Genomic DNA, 25,446 nt, shown 5'->3' with positions numbered 1-25,446 from the left:
GGGAAAGCACATTCTAAGCAAAAAGCACAGTCTGTGCAATGCACAGTGGTGTGGAGATGGATCTGTTTGGGGAATGGTGTGATTGGAACACAGGAAGCATGCAAGGAGGAGGAGAGATGAGCTGGCGGGGCAGGAGGGCCTCGCTCTTTCAGCCTCCGATGAGACTATTCCAACGGGCACTCCTAGCTCCAGAGCCCGCTACGTGGTCCGCTGGTGCTTGGTCAGGCCTGTCATAGCTCAGCTTCTCCCATGCCCAACCTCTTTCCTTTGATCCTAAATAACCACCTTGCTCCCAAAGTTTCATCTCGGTACCTGCTTCAGCCTGAGATGTGGGGATGGGGGTGGGGTCCAAGATGGCTGAGTTTCTAGCCGAGGAATCTGGGGAACAGTGATCCTGGGAACAGAGATGACGGTTTAGGAGAGAAGGGGCAGGTTTGGGCAGTGGGGACATAGGTGTGCTTGTAGAAGGCTGGCCTGATAGGCCTGTTAGGCATTCAAGGGCAGCTGAAAAATCAGTCGGGGCTGGAAATGGCAGTCATCGGGGCATAGAGCCAGGGAGTAGTTCAAGCTGTCAGGGGGAAGTGGCTCACACAGGGAGAATGTGAAGAGAAAGCAGAGGGCAGTCCCACAGTCCATTGCTGTGCCAGGTGAAGAAGGGGCTGCTGACCATGTGCAGCCTGGCCCAGCCCACAGGAGCTCCCCATTGGTTGGGAAGTAGCCTCAGATGCTAACAGTTAAAAACATTAAGCTCTACCTTCACGGCTTCCAGGTGTTTCCATAACTCCCGACTGTTTTTTTTTTTTTAAAGATTTTATTTATTTATTTGACAGAGAGAGACACAGCGAGAGAGGGAATACAAGCAGGGGGAGTGGGAGAGGGAGAAGCAGGCTTCCCGCCGAGCAGGGAGCCCGATGCGGGGCTCGATCCCAGGACCCTGGGATCATGACCTGAGCCGAAGGCAGACGCTTAACGACTGAGCCACCCAGGTGCCCCCCGACTGTTCTTGAGGCACAAGGCAGTCAGAGCAGACACTGGCCTATGTGGAAAGACCACTGCTGCTTTTAGGGATGGTCAGACTCAAGTTGGCATCCCAGCTCCGCCCTTCCCCTCTTGGCCGCTCCCAGCCTCCATGACCTCCGCTGTAAAATCAGCTTAATCAGGGCTGTGGTGGGGATGAAATCGGAAAGAGCATGGCTAACTCAATGTTCTGAAAACTTAAAGAAGCATTGATGCTGATTTTTTGGTCTAAATTGTACCTCAGAGAAACCAAATAGTTGGTGAGGGGAAGACTTAAAAAAAAAAAAAAATCAGAGAACTCTAGTTAATAAATGGAATGATAAAAATTAGAGTTATTGTCACTGCTCTGCACCCTCTAAGGACACAGTGCATCTGTGCAGAGATCAGCACTGGCTGGATCTGGCTGACAGGGCCTGACCCCACCCAGCCATCTTCATGATTCAGGGACAACCAGATGTTACGTGCCTCCCGAGCTGACACAGTGGGAAGCACACAGCTCTGCCTATGAAGTGTTCCCACCCAAAAGACTGAATTTGAACCTGACTGACCTCCAGATGTAACTACCAGTTTATGGGAAATACCAGGGACATAGAAACAAGTTAAAGGACACTGTGAGGCTGCAATCAGCCAAATCCAGACTGTGGGGAATTCTGTAGAGCAAATGAGCCTGTTTCTTCAACAAATTAATGGCAAGAAAAAAAAAATAGGAATTTACAGTTTAAAAGAGATTTAAGAGAGATTCCCACTGAGGGGGAGACAAGAAGGTATGAAAAGTGCCTGGCACATACTAACAGCTCAATAAATAAGAGCTACTGTTACTTTACAAGGAGCAAACTGCACTTTAGTGAGATTAAGTAACTTACCTAATCTCACAAAGAATTGGCCAACGACACCATGGTCTGCTTCTCAGAAAGTCCTATGTCTATGTAGCCCAGTTGGGCAACTACAATAATCACCAAAGCCACTCACTGAAATTGAATTTTTATTCCAAATGACTGTAATGGCTAGAAAGACAACAGATAAAACTGAAAATGATCTGCTTACCCGGAAATTAGAAGTAGTTGATTTTGCAGGAGAGCAAATGGTGGTGTGACAGACAGCCTTGGCACTTGGTAACAGTTACAACCAAGAAAGCATAAACATAACCAATGTCCTTCTGATACACAATCTGGATGTGCAGCATTTACAGCAAATAACGTAACAAGAAAGAAAGGAGGAAAGAAAAGGAAAAAAAAAAAACCCACAAAATCCCAAACCTCAGAAATCAACATTCTCTTAAGAACACAGTGGTGAGAAGACTTTTGGTAGCAAAATTTTCACAATTCTTAAAATGGGAGTCTTCAAAAGTACTTCCTCAAATTCGAAAGCTAAAAAAAAAACCGAAGGGGGGACAGTTACACTGGTTCAGAAGAGCTGCCGCCTGTCACAGAGATGACAATCAGTCCTACTTCCAAACACAGTGATAACCGGTGAACCCGACAACGGAGCAGAGGGGCCGCCGGGCGGGCGCTCACGCTGCTGACTGGACAAGAACTCTCTGGCCTCAGCTACTGCTCCTCCTGACTGATGCTGAGGCTGCCTTTCTGCACCTCCAGTTCCTCAGCGCTGACCATCGACGGGTCAATGGCCGCGTATTTGGTTCCATGGAATTGTAGCAAGTGGATCTGCAGAAACACAGAGTCGTTATTTTAAATGCCACGACAGCATATAAATGTTTTATACTTCTAAAATTACAGAGTAACACAGACTGATTAGAGAAAAACTGGAAAACACAGGAAAGTCAAAGAAGTATTTTGAAAAACCACAATTTGGGATCTTTGCTCCCTATTTACTGCGTGACAGGTCTCTCCAAGTTCGTACAAACTCTTCATGAACATCTTAAAGGGTGGCATGCTGCTCTGTGAGTAGGTGTTTACCCTCCCGCTTTGCTGCTGCGACTCAGGTCCTTCCCATCCTCTGCGGTTCTGAGTGAGACCATGATGACTGTCTCCCTGCATCACGTTTTTTTGAATTTAGGGTCCTCTCCTTAGGATCACTGCCACAAATGGATGGCAGGACCAAAGGACGTGACTGGTTTTTGAAGCTCTTGATACTTCTTGCCAAACTGCCAAAGCAACAATTTCTCACTGCTATTTTAATATCCATTTGGGTAGAGGATGAAGTGGCAGTTTTTGTTAGTTTTTGCGTGTGTGTGTGCTTTTTTTTTTTTTTAAGTTTTATTTATTTAAGTAATCTCTATACCCGACATGGGCTCGAACTCACAACCCCGAGATCGGGAGTTGCATGCTCTTCTGACCGAGCCAGCCAGGTGCCTGCCCCTGCGTGTGTTTTTTAATGCATTAAAAATGGATCAGGAAGTTGCTTCATGAAGGTGTCCTGCTCTGATTGAATTCACTGTATCCAGGAGGCAAGGTCACATCACAGGACGTGGCTACTTCAGTATGTTCGGGTGCGGGCCTGCTGTTCTTAGAAAAGAGATGGTAGGCACAGAGTCACTTGACTGTCTCTAATATACCCACTTGAATTCTGCTATAAATTATTAACGTAAACCATCTTTTTCAAGTGAATGCCTCATTCCTACAGAGAATTCTGTAGTTCTCTTATTCCACCACCAAAAAAAAAAAAAAAGAAGCTTTATGTTTCAAACCGTACACTTCGGGTTCAAAAGTGCTCTGGCTTCCAAGCTGGGACTTACCTGTACATAAAGATTCACCTCTGCACTTCTGCACAGGTATGGGAAATTGCCTCCTGTTTTAAGGTGAGCCCTCCGGGCATTAGGATACAGTTTGTACATTTCTTCTTTAGCTTCAGTTGAAAGTGCACTCTGGTCAAATACCTTTAAAAAAAACACAAAGCTGAAGCCTACCGGTATTTTAATCTGTTCTTTGCACATTGTAGAAAGTGCCTCCCAAAGCATTTCTTGCTTGTGAAGAGACACCGCTGAGCCCCTGGCCAGCCTGGGTCATCTCCTGCTCATCCTGGTGACTTCTAACTCCAACATAAGCTACGGATTTTGTTGTCAAATGTCTCTTGCATTCACTAGGGGAAAAAGTCTATCATGAATTTTTTCTCCTCAAACATAGCTAACTAAATTAAAAGAATATTAATAATGAATGCCAATTAATTTCAAAAAAAAATCACTGAAATCCCAAAAGAACTTTTATTTATTTTTTTACATTTTATTATTACTTAAAAACAGTTACATAAGTGGTATATGCTCAGTGAAAAAAAAAATCCAAAAAAAACTTTTCAAGAGTATAAGAAAAAGTCCAGATCCTTTCCTGGGGGAGCCACTGTTAGCAGTTTGGAGTATGTAATTCTAGACATCTTTTAATGCCCACATAAACTTATGTTTGCACACATACAAACAAGTTTACAAAAAGTAATTTTTAAAATGAAGCACACACACACAAAACGCATCTCCAACGTGCTAAAGCTTATACACAGTTTTCAGCGACCATGTACCCAAGTGGTGAGCTCAGCTTTGAAAGATGGGCAAGCAGTGCAAATGCACTGTGAGGACCAAATATTTTACCAGGAGCACTGAAAAGCTCGTTCTGTGTCATGGTAAATGTCGAAATGTAGAGATTACAGTGGAGAATGAGAAGTTATTATTTACGTGCTTGTAATGGATAATTTCCTGACAAAAATCAATTCTTAAAAATATGTTGATTTTAGCAATACATCCATTTATGAGGCAAAATAGTTATATGATTTAAAAAAATAAGCCAAAACCACAATGAAATACCACTGTGCATCCATTAGAATGGCCATCGTCAACAAACAGGAAATAACAAGTGTTGGGGAGGATACGGAATGACTGGAACCCTCGGGCACTGCTGGTGGGAATGTAAAATGGTATAGCCGCTGTGGAAGATGCTATCTGGTTCTGCAAAAAGTCAAACACAGAATCACCATATGGCTCGGCAATTTCCCTTCTAGGTATGGACCCAAAAGAAGTGAAAGTGGATACTCAAACAGGTATCTGTACACCAATACTCAGAGCAGAATGATTCATAATAGCCAAAAGGTGGAATAACCCAAATGCCCATCAACAGATGACTGGATAAATAAAATGTGGTATGCACTATAACAGAATATCAGTCAGCCTTTAATACATGCTACAACATGAATAAACTTTGAAGACATTCTGCTAAGTGAAATAAGCCAGACACAGACGTACAAATATTATGGGATTCCACTGACATGAGGTGCATAGAATAGTCGAATACATGGAGACAGAAAGTATAATGTTGGTCACCAGGGTCTGGGAGGAGGAGGGACTGGTGAGCTAGGGTTTAATGGGTACAGAGTTTCAGGTTGGGATGATGGAAAGTTCTGGAAATGGATGGTGGTGACAGTTTCACAACATTGTAAATGTACTTCATGCCACTGAGCTGTACACTGAAATATGGTTAAAATGGTAAATTTCGTTATGTGTATTTTACCACAACTCAAAAATATAAGCAGCAAGCTTCTGTGCTAATTAGACTTTATGGAATTCTTGATTCTCTGCCCCCCGTGAGGCAATTTTTCTTTGCTGCACAGATGTGTAATAGCTAAAGTGCAATCTCTGGTGATGACAATAGCAAAAATACATCAAAATGGATGAGGACTACCATGTTTGTTTATGTTTATTCTGATTTCAATGGTGTTATTCCTACCAGGGAAAATATGGGACAAGCAATAAACTGATCGTTTTAGAACTGAAAAAGCTGGCGGGGGGAGCGGTTGTAAAAAAAAAAAAAAAAAAAATCCAAGGCAGCATTTGAAGAGGCGCACTGAAAAATTTTATAATAATTATGAGGAAGCTCTTGAAATATACATTTAAAAAGGTAAAGCATCTATTTTACTTAAAAGGAAGCTTACATCCATAATGGTCACAGGGATGTCCCGAATCTTATGCGGTTCCACGTAAGAATTTTGACAATTCAGGGTAAGTCTTGAAGCCAGTTCACTCTGACCCAAACTTTCCAGCTGCAGGAAAAAACAAAGGCAAAGTTTATGAATTCATTTTGTGCCTCACATTTATATTAAATCCACAGATAATATCTGCACTTATAAAAGTGGCATGTGTGGTGGGCCAGATCACCAGTGAGGAAATACAATGTATCTGAGAGCCCAGCACTGGGCCTCCCAGCTGGTGGCGTTGTTCTATTCTGGGGCATTCAATAGCCCTCACCCTGAACTGCCTCTTCAACCAGGTGCCTGTGGGCAGCAAGCCATTTCCCAAAGCCCCACAGTGACAGATCAACATTTTAAGAGATTTTGGAGCTGAAAGAGACCTCAAAAAAATCACCTAGTCCCATAGCCCCTAAATGTAAGTCTGCAGACCTGCTACTTCAGACTCCCCTCGGGGAGGAGGAGGGGGAAGTCTGTAGAGTAAAAATACAAATACCCATACCCAATGCCCAGGGATTCCAGTTCAATGAGCTGGTGAGGGCTTGGAATCCGTATTTTTCTTTTTTTTTTTAAATGTAGGCTCTGCTTCCAACGTGGGGCTTGAACTCATGACCCCGAGATTAAGAGTCATACGTTCTACCAGCTGAGCCAGCCAGGTGTTCCTGGAATCTGTATTTTTAAAAGCTCCCCACAAGTGATTCTGATGAATTACTTACCAGCAGTAACATCTGTTGGGCATATTAAAGTAAATATGGAAACATCTTAACAAACATCTCTAACACATACTCAATGAGACAGATATATCATCAGGAACCAAGGAGACATGAAAATTCCTAGTACAAGGTGTCCCCATTCCAATGCCATGATCCTTACCCTGTCCACCATAAAATCAATAGCATCAGCCATCATAGGGTCCACTGGGCCAGATGAAAAGTTTCCGAGAACAATTTTTTTGAGCATAAATGATGGCATCAGCCAAAAGCTGTAAAACAAAGACCTGATCATTTAAATCTGTAAGACTACACAAAAATAGTGAATATTCATTTGATACTGAAGCTTTGTATTAGCTGGTACTTAGGATCTAAAGATAAAAAGACCTAGTCTCTTCTTTCAAAAAGCTGTTCTTGAAGCATCTTATTTTTATATATATTTTCTCGTGCTCCCAAAGAGTTATGGTTTAATATGATTAATGTTTTATTTGAGAATTTAGAATAATTATAAAGCAGTATTTCAAATATCTTTACCAAGGTAGACATTTTGATAATTCTAAGATTTTTTTTTTTAATTGGCCTTATTTCCTTTTTTTTTTTTAATTTTATTTATTTATTTATTTGACAGAGAGAGACACAGCGAGAGAGGGAACACAAGCAGGGGGAGTGGGAGAGGGAGAAGCAGGCTTCCCGCCGAGCCGGGAGCCTGATTTGGGGCTCGATCCCAGGACCGTGGGATCATGACCTGAGCCGAAGGCAGACGCTTAACGACTGAGCCACCCAGGCACCCCAATTGGCCTTATTTCCAATGGCTAAACTATTTCCTTTAGAAAACTGAAAACTTGGGGCACCTGTATGGCTCAGTCAGTTAAGTGGCCAGCTCTTGATTTTGGCTCAGGTGACGATCTCAGGGTTGTGGGATCCAGCCCCGCCTTGGGCTCTGTGCTCAGCAGGGAGTCTGCTGGAGATTCTCCCTCTCCCTCTCCCCCTCCCCGCCCTCTAAAATAAGTAAATAAATCTTAAAAAAAAAAAAAGAAAGAAAACTGAAAACTTAAGATGTTGTCAACCTTCAGGTTTATATCACCTTTGAATGACTGATATTTCAAAACAGCAAAATGAAAGAGTTATCGTACGTCCCGAAGTTTGCTACTAGTAGATTCAACTGGGCTAATTCAAAGCAATTCAATCTATGAATTTCTATATGTGATTTTTAGTTGGTATTTATTCCATTAATTACAAATGTTGAGAGCCATTATGTAGGGTAAAAACTACTTTCTCTAAACCTCTGCTGAAAATGACTTCTAAAAGGAGCAGACTACCTTCTGATGCGTGTTCTCCACGGAATGCTTGTTGGAAGTTGAGCTTCCCTCACAAGGCCAGCTGGTCACCTTTCATTACTTTTCTCCATCCCGCCCCCTACAGCTTCCCTGTCTTCTCAAGGCGCTGCTGCCGAGTACCCTCTGCAGCCAATAGGCAGACCCTGCCGGCTTCGCCTGCCCCTGCCGCCTCACTGTGTGGCGTGCAGCAAGCACTCAGATACCTGGCAAAATGCAGCTCACATGCAGGAGGAGCACAAAGTAGGGGCAGTCTTGGCTTCTGACAATTAAAACAACATTAAAATCATCAAAAATAATCAATGAGCTTTAGTGCCTTGTCTGGACATGAACTATTTGTAGCTAATGTATTGTTGCACAATTGCTCAGCAAACTACTGAGATAACATCAGGAGAAGCGTTTAAAAAGAACAGAGTACAATTTTTTTTTTTTTTTTAAGTAAGCTATACGCCCAATGTGGGGCTCAAACTCATGACCCAGAAATAAAGAGTCGCACGGTTTATCAAATGAGCCAGCCAAGTGCCCCTACAATTTTAAAGAGATGTGAAAACCATGGAAACAATGTTTACCTATAGCATTCTGTGAAAATCAACTTGATCATACAGGTATGTTTACTCATGTTTACCCTATGCTTTAGGGTAGGGCCTAGCCTCGCTAGCAATGAAAGAAACCACATTAAGTCAGCTTTAAGGTACTATTAGATACTGATTGAACTACTTAAAATGGTATCTTCAATGAGAGGATGGCTCAAAGGAAACAAGCACCCCACTGGCTGCCCCACAGAGCGTTCCACCATTTCCATCATTCTGGAAGCTGACTACTGTTAACGTGTCATGATGTGCAAAACGTCTGCTGACAGACTAAATGTTCTATTCCCTCTATTTTTGGAGCCACATCTCAAGGAAATAACCCAGAAAGGGAAGGAAAAAAAGTAATTTGTACAAAGATTTACAGTAGAACATGATGAAAAATTGGGGGAAGCCAAATGCCCAAAGAAACTGTGACAATCAATAGATAGCACTGTTTACACAAAATAGTAAGTGGAACAAGGCACTGAAGAGAAACTGTAAGAGCATGACTACCTTAAACAAAGCTAAACAATAATTCAGAGTAATAGAAATAGCTGAATTCAGAGTTCATTCCATTCTTTTCTTTTGCAAAGGTGATTGTTTCTAATGTTATTTATAAAGATTTATCTATTTATTTGAGAGAGAGAGAGAACGAGAGAGAGGGGCAGAGGCAGAGGGATAAAGAATCTCAAGCAGACACCACGCTGAGCACAGAATCCGAAGCAGGGCTTGATCTCACAATCCTGGGATCATGACCTGAGCCAAAATCAACAGTTGGGGGACACCTGGGTGGCTCAGTCGTTAAGCGTCTGCCTTTAGCTCAGGTCATGATCCCAGGGTCCTAGGATCGAGCCCCGCATCGGGCTCCCTGCTCACCAGGAAGCCTGCTTCTCCCTCCCCAACTCCCCCTGCTTGTGTTCCCTCTATCGCTGTGTCTCTCTCTGTCAAATAAATAAAATAAAATAAAATAAAAAAACAAACAAACCAAGAGGTGGAAGCTCAACTGACTGCACCACCCACACCACCCAGGTGCCTCTGATTGTTTCTTTTTTTTTTTTTAAGATTTTATTTATTTATTCATGAGAGACAGAGAAAGAGGCAGAGGCAGAGGGAGAAGCAGGCTCCCTGCTGAGCAGGGAGCCGGATGCGGGCTGGATCCCAGGACCCCGGGATCATGACCTGAGCCGAAGGCAGACGCTTAACCACCTGAGCCACCCAGGCACCCTGATTGTTTCTAATTTTTTTTTTTTTAAAGATTTTATTTATTTGACAGAGAGATAGAGAGAGAGAACAAGTAGACAGAGAGGCAGGCAGAGGGAGAGGGAGAAGCAGGCTCCCCGCCAAGCAGGGAGCCCGATGCGGGTCTCGATCCCAGGACCCTGGGATCATGACCTGAGCCGAAGGCAGCCACTTAACCGACTGAGCCACCCAGGCGCCCCTGATTGTTTCTAATTTTAAAAGCCAGGGTAGTTTCAGAAGATAGAAGCAGATATAACCCCTACCCCCTGCTCCTTAGTGCAACAACAACAAAAAAAACCCCCAAAAGTCAACATTTTAAAAATTCCACAGAGCAAAAATCATAATTTTGGCCAAATGTTTACATTCTTACCTGTTTGCAGTCCAAGTTTGGTTGAAGATAGAGGTGTCACTGAAGGAATTGCAGAGGATGAGGGAATGGACTCTGGGAGATTTGTGTGTATACTCAGCAAATTTCTGAGCCAAAAAGCCTCCCAAAGAAGCCCCAAAAAGATGAACCTAATTGCCAACAGACACAAGAAGGATACTAAAATAATCAATCCTGAACATAAATACCCCCCAAAAAAGTTGTTTTAGTTATCACCAACCACAGAATATAATGATGACATTCGTCATTAGACGAAATATCTACCGCAGTTCAACATACAGGAAATATTGTAATTAAATACAATTTATATACATCCTGTCAAGAAAACAATTTGTGTATACAAATACAAGTTAAAAAAAAATATTATCAGGGCGCCTAGGTGGCTCAGTCGTTAAGCGTCTGCCTTTGGCTCAGGTCATGATCTCAGGGTCCTGGGATCAAGCCCCACACTGGGATCCCTGCTCAGCGGGGAGTCTGCCTTTCCATCTCCCACTTTCCCTGCTTGTGTTCCCTCTCTCTCGGTCTGTCAAATAAATAAATAAAATCTTTAAAAAAAAATATTATCTACAGATTGCACTAGAAAATGAAACCACTTAATTTTTTTTTAAAGAATCTTTTTTTTTTTAAGATTTTATTTATTTATTTGTCAGAGAGAGAGCGAGCACAAGCAGGGGGAATGGCAGGGAGAGGGAGAGGGAGAAGCAGGATCCCCGCTGAACAGGGAGCCGATATGGGGCTTGATCCCAGGACCCCGGGATCATGACGTGAGCCGAAGGCAGATGCTTAACCAACTGAGCCACCCAAGTGTCCCATAATTTATGTTTAAGAAAACTATGATTTGGTAATTCTACTCCTAGGTACATACGCAAGAGAACCAAAAACACATGTCCACACAAAAACCTGTACATGAATGTTCGGAGCAGTGTTATTTCTAATAGCCAAACAATGGCAACAATCCAAACGTGCATCAACTGACAAATGGCTAAATAAAATGTGGTACACCTACACAATGGGATAGTATCAGACCATAAAGAGGAATACGAAGTACTGACACAGGCTACTACTTAGATGATCCATGCAAACATTACACTGAATTAGTCAGTTAGAAAAGATGAATATTGCATGATTCCATTTATATAAAATACCCAGAAAGGGTACATTTACACAGGCAGAAAGTAGAGTAAGTTGCCAAGGCCAGTGGGAGGAAGGGTGAGGAGTGACTGCTAACGAAATGGGGTTTCTTTTTGCGGTGAAAAAAAATGTCCTAAAGTTGACTGTGGTGATGGTTGCACCTATCTGTGAATATATTAAAAACCATACTCACACACTTGAAAAGGGTAAATTGTATGGTATGTGAATTATATCTCAAAAAAATTATCTTTTAAAAAACAAAAGAAAGACAACACCAGCCTTTACAATGTAAATGTTGCCTTAAAATCACATTTAAATAATTAGTTTTAGGGGACTCACTTTATCCAGTTGTAAATGGTCTAAAAGTTTTCTGAATCCATCACAGAATTCGAGATGGTCCCAATAAACTGGATACTGCAACTGAAATAATAACAATTAATTAATAACAATACATATATGAAAAATTTAGGACTCCCATAATAGCATTTCTCATTTGCTCAAGCTCTGCTCCTTATTCAAACTATGTGAAAATAAGCTCTCACCTTCTTCTAAACTTTCAAATTCACATTTTACCTAACAGACCAATTTAAGAAAAGAATAGCACACTAGTGATATTATGTGAATAACAATTTCAATTCACATCTATTTCCTTTCCAAATAGCTAAGAAACTCTGAGGTTCATGGATGAATAGGGCCGAACCCTTCCAAGTAAAGAAATACTGTTTGCCCTTAAATCCAACTTAATTATAAACTATGGCTCTAAATAAAATTCTGTCTAGGGAGAATTCCCTCTCTTTTTGGCAGCATGACTTGAAGGGAGTGTTCAATAAAATTGTTCCTCTTTTTTAATTGACTTAGTAGTCATTCTATCTGATTTCTTGTACTTTTATTTGTGACCAAAAAAGTATGGTGCTTGACCCTAAGTAGCCTATGAATGCTGATGAGGAGGAGGGAAAAGAAACGCAAGTCACTAACTCCTTTTGAGGGGATTCTCTAGCTTGTCACCTAAGAATTCCCCTCTCTTTAATAATAAGTAAAAGCTGCCTGACAGGCTGGTTGTTTTAAGCACTTAGATTCATTTTGTCATTAACAAATCGCTGGAATAGATACTGCCATGTATATAATAGGATAATTTTAGATTTGATGTAATTATGTTACTTTTACTATTAAAAATTTCATTTGTGGATAAGATTCCACTATTCTGACAGGATGGAGAACAACAGCCTCTCCCTAGCAGAAAATTTGAGAATTTGAGTCAGATGATAGAAAAGAAAGAAGATGCTATATTTTTCAATTTTATTTTAAATTTATTTTTTATTTAAGATTTTTTTTATATTTATTTGACACAGAGAGAGCACAAGCAGGGGAAAAGCATGCAGAGGGAGAGGGAGAAGCAGACTCCCCAGTCAATGTGGAGCACGGAGCCCCATACCCATATGGGGCTCGATCCCAGGACTCACAGATCATGACCTGAGCCAAAGACAGATGCTTAGCGACTGAGCCACCCAGGTGTCCCAAGAAGATATTTTTATGAAGCCTTTAATTTATAGATATCTATGCCCTAGATAGGTGATAAAATTGTATACCACTTAACACACAGACACACACACATATATAACTGAGTACAAGTAAAACTGGAAATCTGAATAAGATCAGTGGATTGTATTAATATGAATACCCTGGTTATGATATCCTACTATAGTTTTGTAAAATGTTACCATTGGGAGAAACTGGGCAAAGAATAAAAGGGATATCTCTGTATTATTTTTTGACAACTGCATGTGAATCTATAGTTATCGCAATAAAAATTTAAATGAGAAAAGGGGCCTATGCCTTTTAACTGTGAGATACTAACAAGTATCTAATAAGTTTTAAAATTTCATGGAGTTAGGCGCATAAGGACAAAATAACTTTGAAGACACTATTGGCCTTTTCTATTTTATTTCATTTAAAAAAAATTTTTTTAAGATTATTTATTTATTTGAGAGAGAGTGAGCACAAGTAGGGGAAGAGGCAGAGGGAGAGGGAGAAGCAGACTCCCTGCTGAGCTGAGAGGCCGACATGGGGCTCGATCCTGGGACTAAAACCTGAGCCGAAAGGCAGATGCTTAACCATCTGAGCCACCCAGGCGCCCTTCATTTTTTTAAAGATTTTATTTTTAAGTAATCTCTACACCCAGCATGGGGCTCAACCCACAACCCCGAGATCAAGAGTCACACGCTCCACCGACTGAGCCAGCCAGGCACACCTGGCCTTTTCTTTATTCATTCTCTAGCTAATGAAATTAGGAAATCCACGTCAAGAAGCTTGAAGGCAAGAAGAATTTCCATCCCGAAGGCCAAGCCATCATGACCTTCCAGTTTGGAGTAATAAGCACAGTCAGCTTCAGACAGTGCTCTCAAGTGGGAGAGACGCCTGTGGCCAGTCTCCTGTGCCCGGCTGATTAACAGTGGCCACCAGGAAAGGTATTATCGTGTCCTAGGCTGCAGAGGACTGGGATGAGTGTGGTTGCCATTTTGCTCTCCCGAAATGCTGTCCATCAAGAGGAATTTATAAATACCCAGAACAAGGCAGGATTATGTTGCAGAGACTCAAAACACACCATGAGGAATGATGAAAGAATGTGGAGAATTTTGCCAGAGAAGAAAAGACCTTGGGGGAAGGCAGCAGGCGGTGCTGATCATAACTAGTTTTCTCCAAAGGGCTGTCAGGAGGAAGAACTGGGATTTGTTTTGTGTGGCCCTAGTAGGTGGTAAACCCAGCAGAATTCTCAGTTACCTTCCAAGAGAAGAGATCTGGTCCGAGTTTTCTCTCCTTCAGACAGTAAATAAAATAGTAACAGCAATACTCCCACAGGGAGACCTGTTTAGGTGTTACTATTCCAGCTTCCAGAAACAACTGCCAGCTCAAAGCCAAAGAGTCTCTCCTTCCTGGGAAGTTAGGAGACCAGCCTTCACTGTTACACAGTCGGAGTATGCCACAAAACTAGTCACAACAGCGCCTTCCTCGCCTACACTGTTCTCCCAGAAGAGACTCGAGAATGATCAACGGGAAACTAGATGTACTTCAAACTCAGTAATAAAATAACAATTAGAAACAAAAAACTTCTTAACCAAGTGCTGAGGGCATGGGCATTATAATTAATAAACCTCATCTCAACTGTTGAAGACTTACATTAAAGCAAGCTTTCAGTCACCTGAGGGTTAGCAGACCCCTTTGCTGTGTAAATAGTGCACGTTCAGCTCCCCTGGAGGCATCGGAGTAATGAACTAGGAAGGGAAATGGAGTCAGAAGACTCAGGCCTGTTCTCCGTCCACCACCTCGTGGCCATGACCCGCCACGATCCCCCAAATGGCCTGGACCTCCATTTCCTTATCTGTAAACAAGGCCAATGCTTCCTACTGTTCAGACTTAAATAGAATGTACATAAAAGCGGGGCACAGAGGTTTCCACAGAGGTCTGTCCCCTCTGCTTCTCTGTATGTCCGTGTACTGTGCCGCCCTCCTTCAAAAGGTTTCATTTCACATTTAAAAAAAGGAAAACAGTATCTTCCTTCAATTTAAAAAAAAAAGCCCATTACTATAGTTAATCAGAAACAGAAGCACACACATACAAAAACCCCCACGAAATGTGGACTCGAACTGTCATACTGAATCAATAATACTTACAGCTATAACCCGGTAACCCCATCCAGTCAAAGCCAAAATCTGCCGGAAAAATACATCTGCAGTTCCACTGACAGGGGGAAGAAATATCAGAGGACACCTGATATTTCTGGGGCCTGCATCATACAGCGACCATATTTTACTATCATCATCATCCACGATAATCTGGAGGGAAAGTTGTAAGAAAAAAAATGGAAAACCTTATGGATTTGGTTTTATATTGTTACTTCACACTATAATTTCTCTGACAATTTTAATGCCACTGTCTTGGTTGTGTTACAGGGTACCCTGGGGATCACACCAGACTAGCATGTATAATAAACTGCCTTGGTCTCTTTTTCCCTCTTCAGTGCTAACATATTACACAGAATTGCTTCATACTCTTCCAAAGAGCTGCTTTTTTTTTTTTAAATCAGGTTTTAATTTTCTTTTCCATCCATGATTCTATGAAGCCTATTTTGTTTACCATTAAACAGTAAACTCTGTATAGGGCACCTTATTTCTCCCCCATACTTCTGGCTGTGTGTGTGGAGGAGGCCATCTGCAGAGTCATTCTCCAGCGCTGTCCAGAAGGGAAAGACTCCAGGCTCTCGGACAAACTAGGGAGAGATGGTACCACTCAGGAGATGCTTCTGGAACCTGATCCAGACCACGCCTCTAAGGGGGAGACTTCTGCTAGAGAGGAAGGACGTGGCAGCCGTAGGTGTCCCTGTCCTGAAAGAATGTTTCAAACCAGTCAGGGGTGGGGGGGTGGGCACAGGGAAAAACTGGCTTTCTTGGGAAAAGAGAGTAGGTAGCAGGAAGGTCCTCAGAAACCTTCCTGAATTAGTGGTTCTTAACCCAACAGGGAAAAAAAAAAGAGCATTAAATGAGCTGAGACAAGTCAAGTGCTCAGCGCTGAGTTTGGCAGGTATTTTGGGTTCAGTGAGTGTTAGATATTAGTATTATTCACTGCATGATCGTTTACTTTTTGTTTTCTTTGGCTGACTTTTTGGTGGGATTTGAAAAAGTACATTAACTGCCTGAACTTTTGCCAGTGCAAATCAATATTTATCCTACTTTTACATTACAAGATTCAAGGCCTCCAGGTTCTATTTTCTGAGAGCTCCTAGCTGGCAGTGCTGTGGGCCCATGGTATCACTGCGGATGGCAACACACTGGGATCATGGGCATCACTCGGAGCAGACAAATGGGGCAAGGTAAAGTCCAGAGGACCCTAACAATTCCCTTTTGGACTTCCCCAGGTCACGGATGATGACGATACTATCTCATACTCACGTTTTTGCCCTTTGTATTTTGCCACTCACAATTTTGCTTTTCATTGTTTTTTGGGGTTTTTTGTTTGTTTTTGCTATGATTGTGGTAAAAATCTCTTAATGGCTTTTTACGGTACACACAGTAAATCCCAATCTTGTAGTAATAACATTCATATGAGATAAGATATTCAGATCTCTAAAATTTTCTAGGAAATTATTTCAATAATCCATTTGGAATAAGTTTATCACTTCAATGTTCTCAGAGTTCTCTGAATGGCAAATGTCAAAATTCTATTTGATAATTTTGAAGACACAGTATCTCTTTGATAGTTTAAAATCTAGCACCACAAAATTTCAAGCAAACTTATCATGACTCCGGCACCAGACCTGACCGCTGGAGAAAGTTACATCAATGAAACTACTTGCTGTAACTACTTCTAAGAACATTTCGATAAGTTTGGGTTGTTTTGGGTCTGGTGATCAGCTTGCTGAGAAAGTGAGCCCGTGTCAAGAGGAGCTCACATGAGTTACTTGAGGAGATGGGACAAGGTAGAGGGACCCCTGGAGCCAATTATCTTTTAGCATGGGCAGTGTTTCCCAGGGAACAAGAAGGAAGGGAGGCTCCTTTTGGTAAGCAGTCAAGTACTTCTGGTTTTGAAGCCAGATTAATTTGATTATAATCCAGATCCTACCAGGCTGTGTGACCTTTAACATGTTAACCTCTCTGGACCTCGGTTTTCTCATTTGTGAAATGGGCATCACTACCCACTTTATTAATCCGTTGGAAGAATTAAATAAGGTATCTGGGGACTTCCTACAACACTGCCAGTTACATAGCAGATATTGTGTGTATACTTGGAGAACTGTATCTCAAATTCTATATGGAGAATAGTTCTGTTATTAATTCAAACCTGCATGGTACTTCCACAGATGTCTACTCCGACAAAATGGTAATAACAGAGACATAGAAGATTTTCAGATCATAGTACTCTCATATTTCTGCAAAGGGATCAGCAAAGATTTTGCTCTGTGGCTTAACTAGCTTTTGTCTAGTGTGATCCCCAAACATTTGCGATGAATTAGGGACTCAGAGTCAACAGTCAAACTTCAATATAAGTGCTTAGGGTTTTGGACATCCCAGGCAAATAAGGTTTCCTGAAAATGACTACCATTGCAAACAGAGGACCTATAACGTGACCCAATGTAAATCTTAAATCCGAGGAACAGGAAAAGGCTTTATAACAGAATCTGACTGCACTTACTATGTAGTTGCTGTTACTGCAAGCTTTCCACTAAACAGAGTACACATATTCCTGCTTGCTTGGATACAGAAAGGCAATTATAAAATAATGAGTATAGTTATACCCACTTTTACTCTTGAATGAGTCTCAAAAGTTGATTGCACTTGACAAAGAAGAGGTGAACTTTATGCTCTGCAACCCACAGTCACGATACTTGGCAATAACCTTTACTCTCAAACACTACTAAGGCGTAACATCTCAGTCACAAACAAAAACAACACAAGATTTTGCAAATAAGAGGTGTAGTAAAACCATACATACCTTTTTAAGGGGAACTGTACTTCTAAACCAGTTATAATCAGGAGAGACTTTAATCTCTCCCATGATTAGCTGAAATGGAGGTTAACCCTGAAATAAAAGCATGTGATGTTTCATGTCAAGAATTCATGTTTACATCAGAACTAAATGTAGAGTCTGGTCTCGCTATACCAACAATACTTTAAACGGTAAAACCAAGGAAATGGACTATTTTACCTCTTAAGTATATACTTAAGCTAGAGAAAACAGTTTGGTGAAATCCTATAGTCATAGAGCAGGAAGGGGCCCTGAGAGATGACGACTCTAACTCCCTTAGTTCCTCCAGATGAAGAATCCAGTCTAGAAAATTTAAATGACTTTCCAGAGATCTCATGGCTATTGCAGAGCTAGGACCAGAGGCAGGGGAGTCTTCTCTGGTATCAGACTGCCTGTCCTAGTTCAATGATTGCAAACTCTGTTGACAGTATCTTAGGAATATCTGTGTTGCAATATCTTACGAATCTATTTTAACAAAGATACAGAATTACAGGAAACAGTCCACACTAGAGGAAGGAGGTAATGTAAGCCTGCCTCCCGATCACTTCACAAAATGCCATAAATCTAACTCTAGTGGAACATAACTTCAGAACTTCACATTTGTTCTTAATGCAAAATACAGGAAAATTTGTTGTTCACCTTGGTGTGATTCAAAGTCATATAACCTCCTCTGAAAGATCTATGATAAAATACCAGAATAGATTTGAAGGCACTGTATCGAGCAACAAAACATGTGTCTTTAGAAAAAATATGTGGTCTTCTGTCGTGAGGTTAGTGACTTCTAGCTTTTATAGCTCTGTGACCTTGGAAAAGTCACTGACCCTCTTTGGGCTTGTTTTCTCATCTATGACTGTTTCACCACTGTATCTCCAAAGCCTAGACCAGTGCTTGGCACAGAGCATGCATTATCCATTGACAAAATGGATGACTATGTCCTAAGAAGACTGGATCAGGCAATCCTAGAGTCCCTTCTGACCCAGCCCTCTAAGAGCTTTGGACTGGCTCGGCATCTCCAATTGAAAGGCTGCCCCTCTTTGCTCAGGCATCTGTGTTATGTCATAATAGGAACCTGAAATTATAGCTCCCTGTTGCAGATTCTTATTGCCAAATGAGGAACTTCCACCCACTGGTTTGGAAGGATTCAAATACTTGCTGTTCATCCTGTCCTCTACCCCCAGGGCAAGTCTGGATTTCCTAATTTGGTGTGGGATGTGTTCAAGACCATAAGACTTAACTCCTGGGCTGACTCTGAACTGTCATTTGGCGGGGGGGGGGGGGGGGGGGGGTGCGGAAGGAGGGCTTCTTTGGACTGGCCAGGAGCTGGGGACTCTAAACCCAATGAAACTCTTCCTTTTTGGCTCCCCACATCTCCTGTCTTAGAAGTACAGGGAATTCAACAGTCTTTTAACAGTTACCTCTAACCTTGGGGGGTTACTAAACTAAACCCCAAGGAGATGGTAAATGTAGACATCCATTATTAAACTTGATTTACAACCTTGACATTATAATAATGGTCTGTTCTCAAGGCTAGGATGGTAATTTTAGAAAAGTTTGTTAAAATCATAAGTTGTTCTAAAGAGTACCAAGAATATCATTAGCCGTCTTACGCTGAAATCAGTGTGCACAGACATAGTTATAATTCATACTGGAATAAAGAAAATCATTCTCTGCATATCCATTTTCTCTTAACAAACATTAACATGTTAAAAAAAATCTAAGCCATTTGAATCTACTCAGTAGGTTTATAAAACAGTTAAGCTCCTTAAAGCCAGACAGTTATCTTCTAGATTTGCCAAACTTGGGATAAATCATTCAGTTTTCGAATCGGCTGCAATGTACAAACCAAACTACCATACAGATCACACACAGGCACACACATTCACTGTCATCCACTTCTTCCCACAGCAATAAGTAGAAAGATGTTCCTTACCACAGTCCTCGGTATTATTCACAACCAACGCAGTTTTATAACATTTTATAACTAATCTCACTGGATGGAAAGATTCCACCCAACTGTGACTAAATTTTTGTAGGGGCAAGTGATTTTAACACTTGTGCTAGTCTAGCAGCACATGAAAGGTAAGATAGACACCAAATGTTGCATCTGACCAACTGACGTTTAAGTTAAAAAAAAAAAAAAAAAAAAAAAGCTCACTGCTGCAAAGGGAAAGCAGCTGTGAGTGGTATGAAAAGGAATTTTGTTCTCCTAGCTCTCTTTCATTCACTAAAGGGGTATACTTTTCCAAGTCACAAGAGGAACATTCTGTAGGGGGCAAAAAAAAAAAAAAAAGGTTAACCGAGATTGTGACCAAACTGGTCAGTATTAAATAAGAAAGAATGCGGATCATGAACTCAACACTGATTTGCTCTCTCACAATTCAATTCTTCACAAAAACAAAAGCACCTGTTCACCGTGAGCTGGTGGGAAAATTTGATCCCACCTTAAGATCAGCCTTAATCTTGCCCAAACAAACCCCTCCTCAGGGAGTGCTTTCGACACGCAGTCCTCTCTGGCCCTTGAGGGTGCTAGACAATAAAATTGCCACTTGTGAGTGTGCACCAAGAATTACATGCACTTTTTCTTCAGGGTTTCGACAGAACCTGCCAGTTTACAAGCAACGAAATCGTCTTTAAAAATGTTTAAGTCACATAATGAGCTTAACTAGTCAGAGGTTTTTGGATCCTTTACCTCAATCTGTAGTTGATCCACATATGGACAATCTGTGATTATTAATACCAGCAATAAGTAACTATTAGAACCTGAGTTTCTAGGCAATGCAAATGGCTTTTTAAATGCAAGTCTCCATAACTCACCACACCAGTAGACAGCTATCCTTTTTTCAGATCTCTTCAGGGAGAGATTTATCCCTCTTTTCTTCAGGAACTTATTCCATTATTGTCTAAACCTCATGGGAGGAAAAGCTGCCTACTTGACATTTCTTCTGTGACACCTCATCTTGTGCTGTCTTGGGATAAAAGCTCTTGGAAATTTGCACACAGATATTAAGTTACTCCTTAGTCTCCAGTCTTTCTGCTAACAGGAGCTGGAACATTGTACGAGGAGACAAAGCAGCAGCATAAATGCAGAATTTATAACTCCCCAGGAAAGCCAGAAGGGGAAAAGGAAAACACTGTAGTCCTGCTACTTTCCTCATCCCTCATTCACAAGGCTCACACCTGGCAATGACAAAGACATTTGTCACTTTCAGGCTGAGGTGCAATCTCCAAAATAGCTAGCTTCTTTCTGCTCAGAGTTCTTAAAAGTTGAACATATTCCTGGGCTGCAGCAGTGTATCCCCAGGACCAGATTACAGCAGTACGCTCTGGTCGAGCGCCCCCGCCCCCACCCCAGATGATCCAAACACAGACCCCACCCTCTCCCAGTCCCACCGTGAAAGCCTCAAAAAGGCAGGGTCACAGGTACACCGACCAACCCATGAACTCAAACTCGACCTCAGACAGACAGACACAGACACACACACACACACACACACACACACACACACACACGGACGTACGATCACGTGCATGGTCACATGGACCAGCTCACTAGGGGCCACACTAACAAAGTCACACCGCCGGAGGCAGCTGCGCACACTACATACACACCCACCTGCAAGCCTGTACACATCACACACCCACACCCCGCTTCCCAGGGCCTCGCCCACCCCTCACCTGCCGTGGCCTCCCCCACGTCCCTTTCCCTCCTCCCCAAGGCGGCTCTTCCCTCCAGCAGGGGCGCGGGCCGCGGCGGCGGCTGGGCCCGGGTCACCGCCAGCAGCCGGAGCTCTCAGTACCCGCAGGCGCAGCGGGCTGTGGGGGCGAGCTGGAGGGCGGGCCTCCGAGGGGCGGGGCGCGCGGCCGGGCGAGCCTGGGCCGCCGCGCTCCCTCCTCCCGCACTGTCCGCGCAGTGGGCGCGAGCCTCACGCTTCCGGGTTCGGAGGAGGCGGGGCCACGTTATGAGGAAGGGGCGGGGCTGCGTGCCTTCGGCGGTCACCACGACGACAGGACGAGATGGAGACCAAGGTGAGAGACTGCACCGCTCTCAGTACATCCTGCGGGTTGGGAATCGGCGCCCGCCTTGGAGGTGGCGGCGGGTGCAGGGAAGAGGTCCGAGTTGCCGCTGGGTCAGCTCTAGGTCACCTATTCGATCGGGCATCGAGGGAGAGATTATGCGAGTCAGGGGCGCCTGACTCCTTGGGACCTGCCTCTGCCTTCAGTTTGCGCCCTCCTGGAGGAAGCAGGTGCGGACCGTTTTCTCTCCGCCACGTAAAGCTTTGGGGGACCCCTTTGGGGCTTTGGTGAACAGCGCTTTGTATACTGTCTTTGCTTGGCAAGATTTTTTTTCCTCTTGGCGCAACCAAACACGCCCTCCGTAGTCCTCCCCTGTAACACCCCTCACAGCACTTTCCAGACTTGGGCTGACATTCTGAGGGATTTTTGAGAACAGCTCCCACCAAGCCTCCAGCTCCTGCATCACTTTCCCTTAACGGAATAGAGAATATTAATATCTTTATAAACATTCTTCTTAAGCAAAATGTGGCAGAGTTTACTCAGTTTGCTGAAATGCAGTTTGTTGAAAGAATGTATAAGGTTGGATAACATGTAAATCTTGTTTGAAGTCTTTTTGTGATTCTTTTGTGATCCTGCAACAAGGTCCTGTTGAAAGTGTTTCTCCCTGACCTGTTTTAGGGAAAGCTTATACCCTGTGTAAAGCCTTTGGTTTATGCCCTTACCCTGGCAACTGTTTATGGGATTAAGATCAGGGGAAAATCTGAGTAAATTGCATCCTTAGTCATGACCTCTGCCTTCCTGCTCACCAACCTTGGGTCCCAGTCTAGAACTTCAGCAAATCCCAGACACATTCCCCAAGAGCACAATCACAGTTTAGCCGCCTGCTCCCCACCCCATCACTTCTTTGAGAATGTTCAGTCAGTCAGAGGAAGTGGTCTTCTATTATAAGTACCAGGTTATAGGTACGGTGGATAGGGCATGTTTCTACAGAAGATTTTTTTTTTAATATTTTATTTATTTATTTAATTGACAGAGAGAGAGAGAGACAGCGTGAGGGGGAACACAAGTAGGGGGAGTGGGAGAGGGAGAAGCAGGCTTCCGGCCGAGCAGGGAGCCTGATGCGGGGCTCGATCCCAGGACCCCGGGATCATGACCTGAGCCGAAGGCAGACGCCCAACCAACTGAGCCACCCAGGCGCCCCTACAGAAGATTTTAACCTGCGGCTCTTTCCTCAAAACTTTGGAATAGTTCAATGAATGGAATAACTGCCAAATCACTGGTTGTATGTAAAGACCATTATGGATACTCATTATTTATGTCTCCCCAGGTGGGCTGTGAACTTTAATTTAGGGCAAAGGGAACAGAGTAATCAACCAGTGTCTTAGTACATGATTTGGCTCATAGTAGGTACTAAATGTATATTATTAATGAGAGAATAAATAAATCTATCCACACGTATACCTAACAGTGGATTCCTTATTTCCCACACCTCCAGACCTCGCTTTAGGAACAGCCCTAATGAGATTTAAGCTATGGATATGCCTAAATATGTATATTGTTAGTTTGGTAGTAACTTGACTGTTGATTTCATTATGTAGATTTTTTTGTTCCATGTGAACTTTTATTACAATGTAAAAGATCAAACCCAAAGTAATGAAGGTTTTCTTTTCCTGAGAAAAGGACCCCGTGGTCATGTTTGGATCTTCAGTTGTCCTATAACACATGGCGGGCGCATTATCCATTCCCTAATGTGAACAAAGAACATTTAATCTCTGTGAATTCCAGCTGTCCTGTAATTGCACAACTGCAGGGAGCAAACTTTTGACCCAGGGCAGGCAATGGTGCAGGCAGACATGGTGGATATGGCTGTGAGGGTTTGCAGCTGTCATGGTTGGGGTCTTCCAGATGGTTCCCACAGCACCAATCCCTGTGTGAGAATCTCACTTAAAAGCTGGAATGTTCACAAAATACTCTGTGAACACCAGGCAAAGTAAACAGATGGCCAGCTGGTTCTCAGAATTGCCCAAACCCAAGCTCTATCCTTAAAATTGATCTTTCAATAGGATAATATTTGTTTTAAAACACACGTGCAAGGGGCGCCTGGGTGGCTCAGTTGGTTAGGCGACTGCCTTCGGCTCGGGTCATGATCCGGGAGTCCTGGGATCGAGTCCCGCATCGGGCTCCCTGCTCAGCGGGGAGCCTTCTTCTCTCTCTGACCCTCTCCCCTGTCATGCTGTTTCTCTCTCTCTCTCTCTCAAATAAATAAATAAAATCTTAAAAAAAAATACACGTGCAAAATAATCCTAGATATATCTCTTATGTGTGTATGTACGTACACCAAATGGTATAGCGGTTACCTCTGAGGAGAAACTGGAGGTTGGAGGGCAGTGAAGAACTCTGGCTTTAGATTTAGTATTTGAATTTATATAATAATGTATTCATATATTATTGTATGATTTAAAAATAATTAGAAGCAACTATATTCATGCTCTAAACGCTGCTCCTTCTTTAATAGCTCCCTACTGGGGGCGCCTCGGTGGCTCAGTCTGTTAAGCATCTGCCTTTGGCTCAGGTCATGATACCAGAGCCCTGGGATGAAGCCTCCCATCACTGGGCTCTCTGCTCAGCAGGGAGCCTGCTTCTCCCTCTCCCTCTGCCTGCCTTTCCCTCTGCTCTGCTTGTGTTCTCTCTCTCTCTCTGTCAGATGGATAGATGAAATCTTAAACAAACAAACAAACAAAAATAGCTCCCTACTGCCTACAAGCTAAAGTCCCAGGTCCACAGGCAAGAGCAGATCTGGCTCTCTCAAAGGGCGCCCAATACCCTATGAGGTCTCAAACCTCTAAGTGTTTATATATATACTCTTCCCTCCACTTAGAATGCCTCTTCCACCTGACCCACCAGAGTGAATTACCTCTATTTTACCCCCAGAAACCATCGATGTGTGAAAAAGTGAAAGAGAAATGAAACACTTAGTTTTTCACAGTAATACCAGTTCTTGGGATACCATCCTTTAAAGCTGCCCAGGATACATTTGACTACAGCGTTATATATCAAATTATGCTGAGACCCAAGACTGAAAATGGAGGCTATTTCCTTACTGCCAGACCCAGTCTGTGTCACATACATGCCGCACTGGATTATAGGGATCAGACACAGAGTGGGGATTCTGGAACTGCCCAAGAAAGATGCTGACATGTGTATTCTGTAGCTTACTACCTATCAAACAAAGGTCCTATCAAACAAGTTATATACAGTCATTTATTTTTTAGAACTTGTTCTGTTTTTTAAGATCTTTATTTATTTATTTGAGAGAGAGAGCTTGAGCAGGAACGGGGAGGGGCAGAGGGCAAGGGAGAAGCAGACTCCCTGCTGAGCAGGGCCCCAGACATGGGTCTTAATCCCAGTACCCTGGGATCATGACCTGAGCTGAAGGCAGACACTTAACCAACTGAGCCACCCAGGCGCCCCCCAATCAAACTTTAAAAGCAGCCTGCACATAAAAATGCCTCTCTATGGAAACAATATTTTACCTTCTTAGTTAAGTTAATGTTTATCCATTGTTAACTTTTTAATATAAAAGTTCCTAAGCAAAGGTAACACATCTTCTTTTATCATCTGACAACTTA

At 42.7% G+C, this 25,446-nt stretch overlaps 2 protein-coding genes across 4 annotated transcripts in view; one reads left to right on the top strand and one right to left on the bottom strand.

Annotated features, from left to right (window-relative positions):
• Positions 1–1,982: 1,982 nt before the first annotated feature.
• Positions 1,983–21,716, bottom strand: SPG21 (SPG21 abhydrolase domain containing, maspardin). Of its 3 annotated transcripts, XM_036087211.2 has the most exons (10): positions 21,479–21,716; positions 20,618–20,847; positions 17,771–17,857; positions 14,956–15,117; positions 11,627–11,707; positions 10,142–10,287; positions 6,793–6,901; positions 5,887–5,994; positions 3,713–3,853; positions 1,983–2,681 (listed from the first exon to the last, which is right to left on the bottom strand). In XM_036087211.2, the coding sequence occupies exons 3-10, from the start codon at positions 17,831–17,833 to the stop codon at positions 2,565–2,567; spliced, it is 927 nt and encodes a 308-aa protein (XP_035943104.1). In that variant the 5' UTR covers positions 17,834–17,857; positions 20,618–20,847; positions 21,479–21,716; the 3' UTR covers positions 1,983–2,564. The 3 variants fall into 3 exon arrangements, with proteins under 3 accessions (XP_035943104.1, XP_035943105.1, XP_035943103.1); XM_036087212.2 differs by lacking the exon at positions 20,618–20,847; XM_036087210.2 differs by lacking the exon at positions 21,479–21,716 and having other exon boundaries at positions 20,618–20,980.
• Positions 21,717–21,729: 13 nt separating this feature from the next.
• Positions 21,730–25,446, top strand: part of SLC51B (SLC51 subunit beta) — a 49,588-nt gene continuing 45,871 nt past the window's right edge. The window contains exon 1 of the mRNA XM_036087217.2: positions 21,730–21,829. Within this exon, the coding sequence (XP_035943110.1) occupies positions 21,763–21,829 (67 nt within the window). The 5' untranslated portion in view covers positions 21,730–21,762. The remainder of the gene's footprint in view (positions 21,830–25,446) is intronic.

This window comes from Halichoerus grypus, chromosome 8 (assembly GCF_964656455.1).
Source record: "Halichoerus grypus chromosome 8, mHalGry1.hap1.1, whole genome shotgun sequence".
In the NCBI taxonomy this organism is placed as follows: Eukaryota; Metazoa; Chordata; class Mammalia; order Carnivora; family Phocidae; genus Halichoerus; species Halichoerus grypus.
Note: the sequence above shows the minus strand (reverse complement) of the source record. Positions and strands in the feature narration are given on the sequence as shown.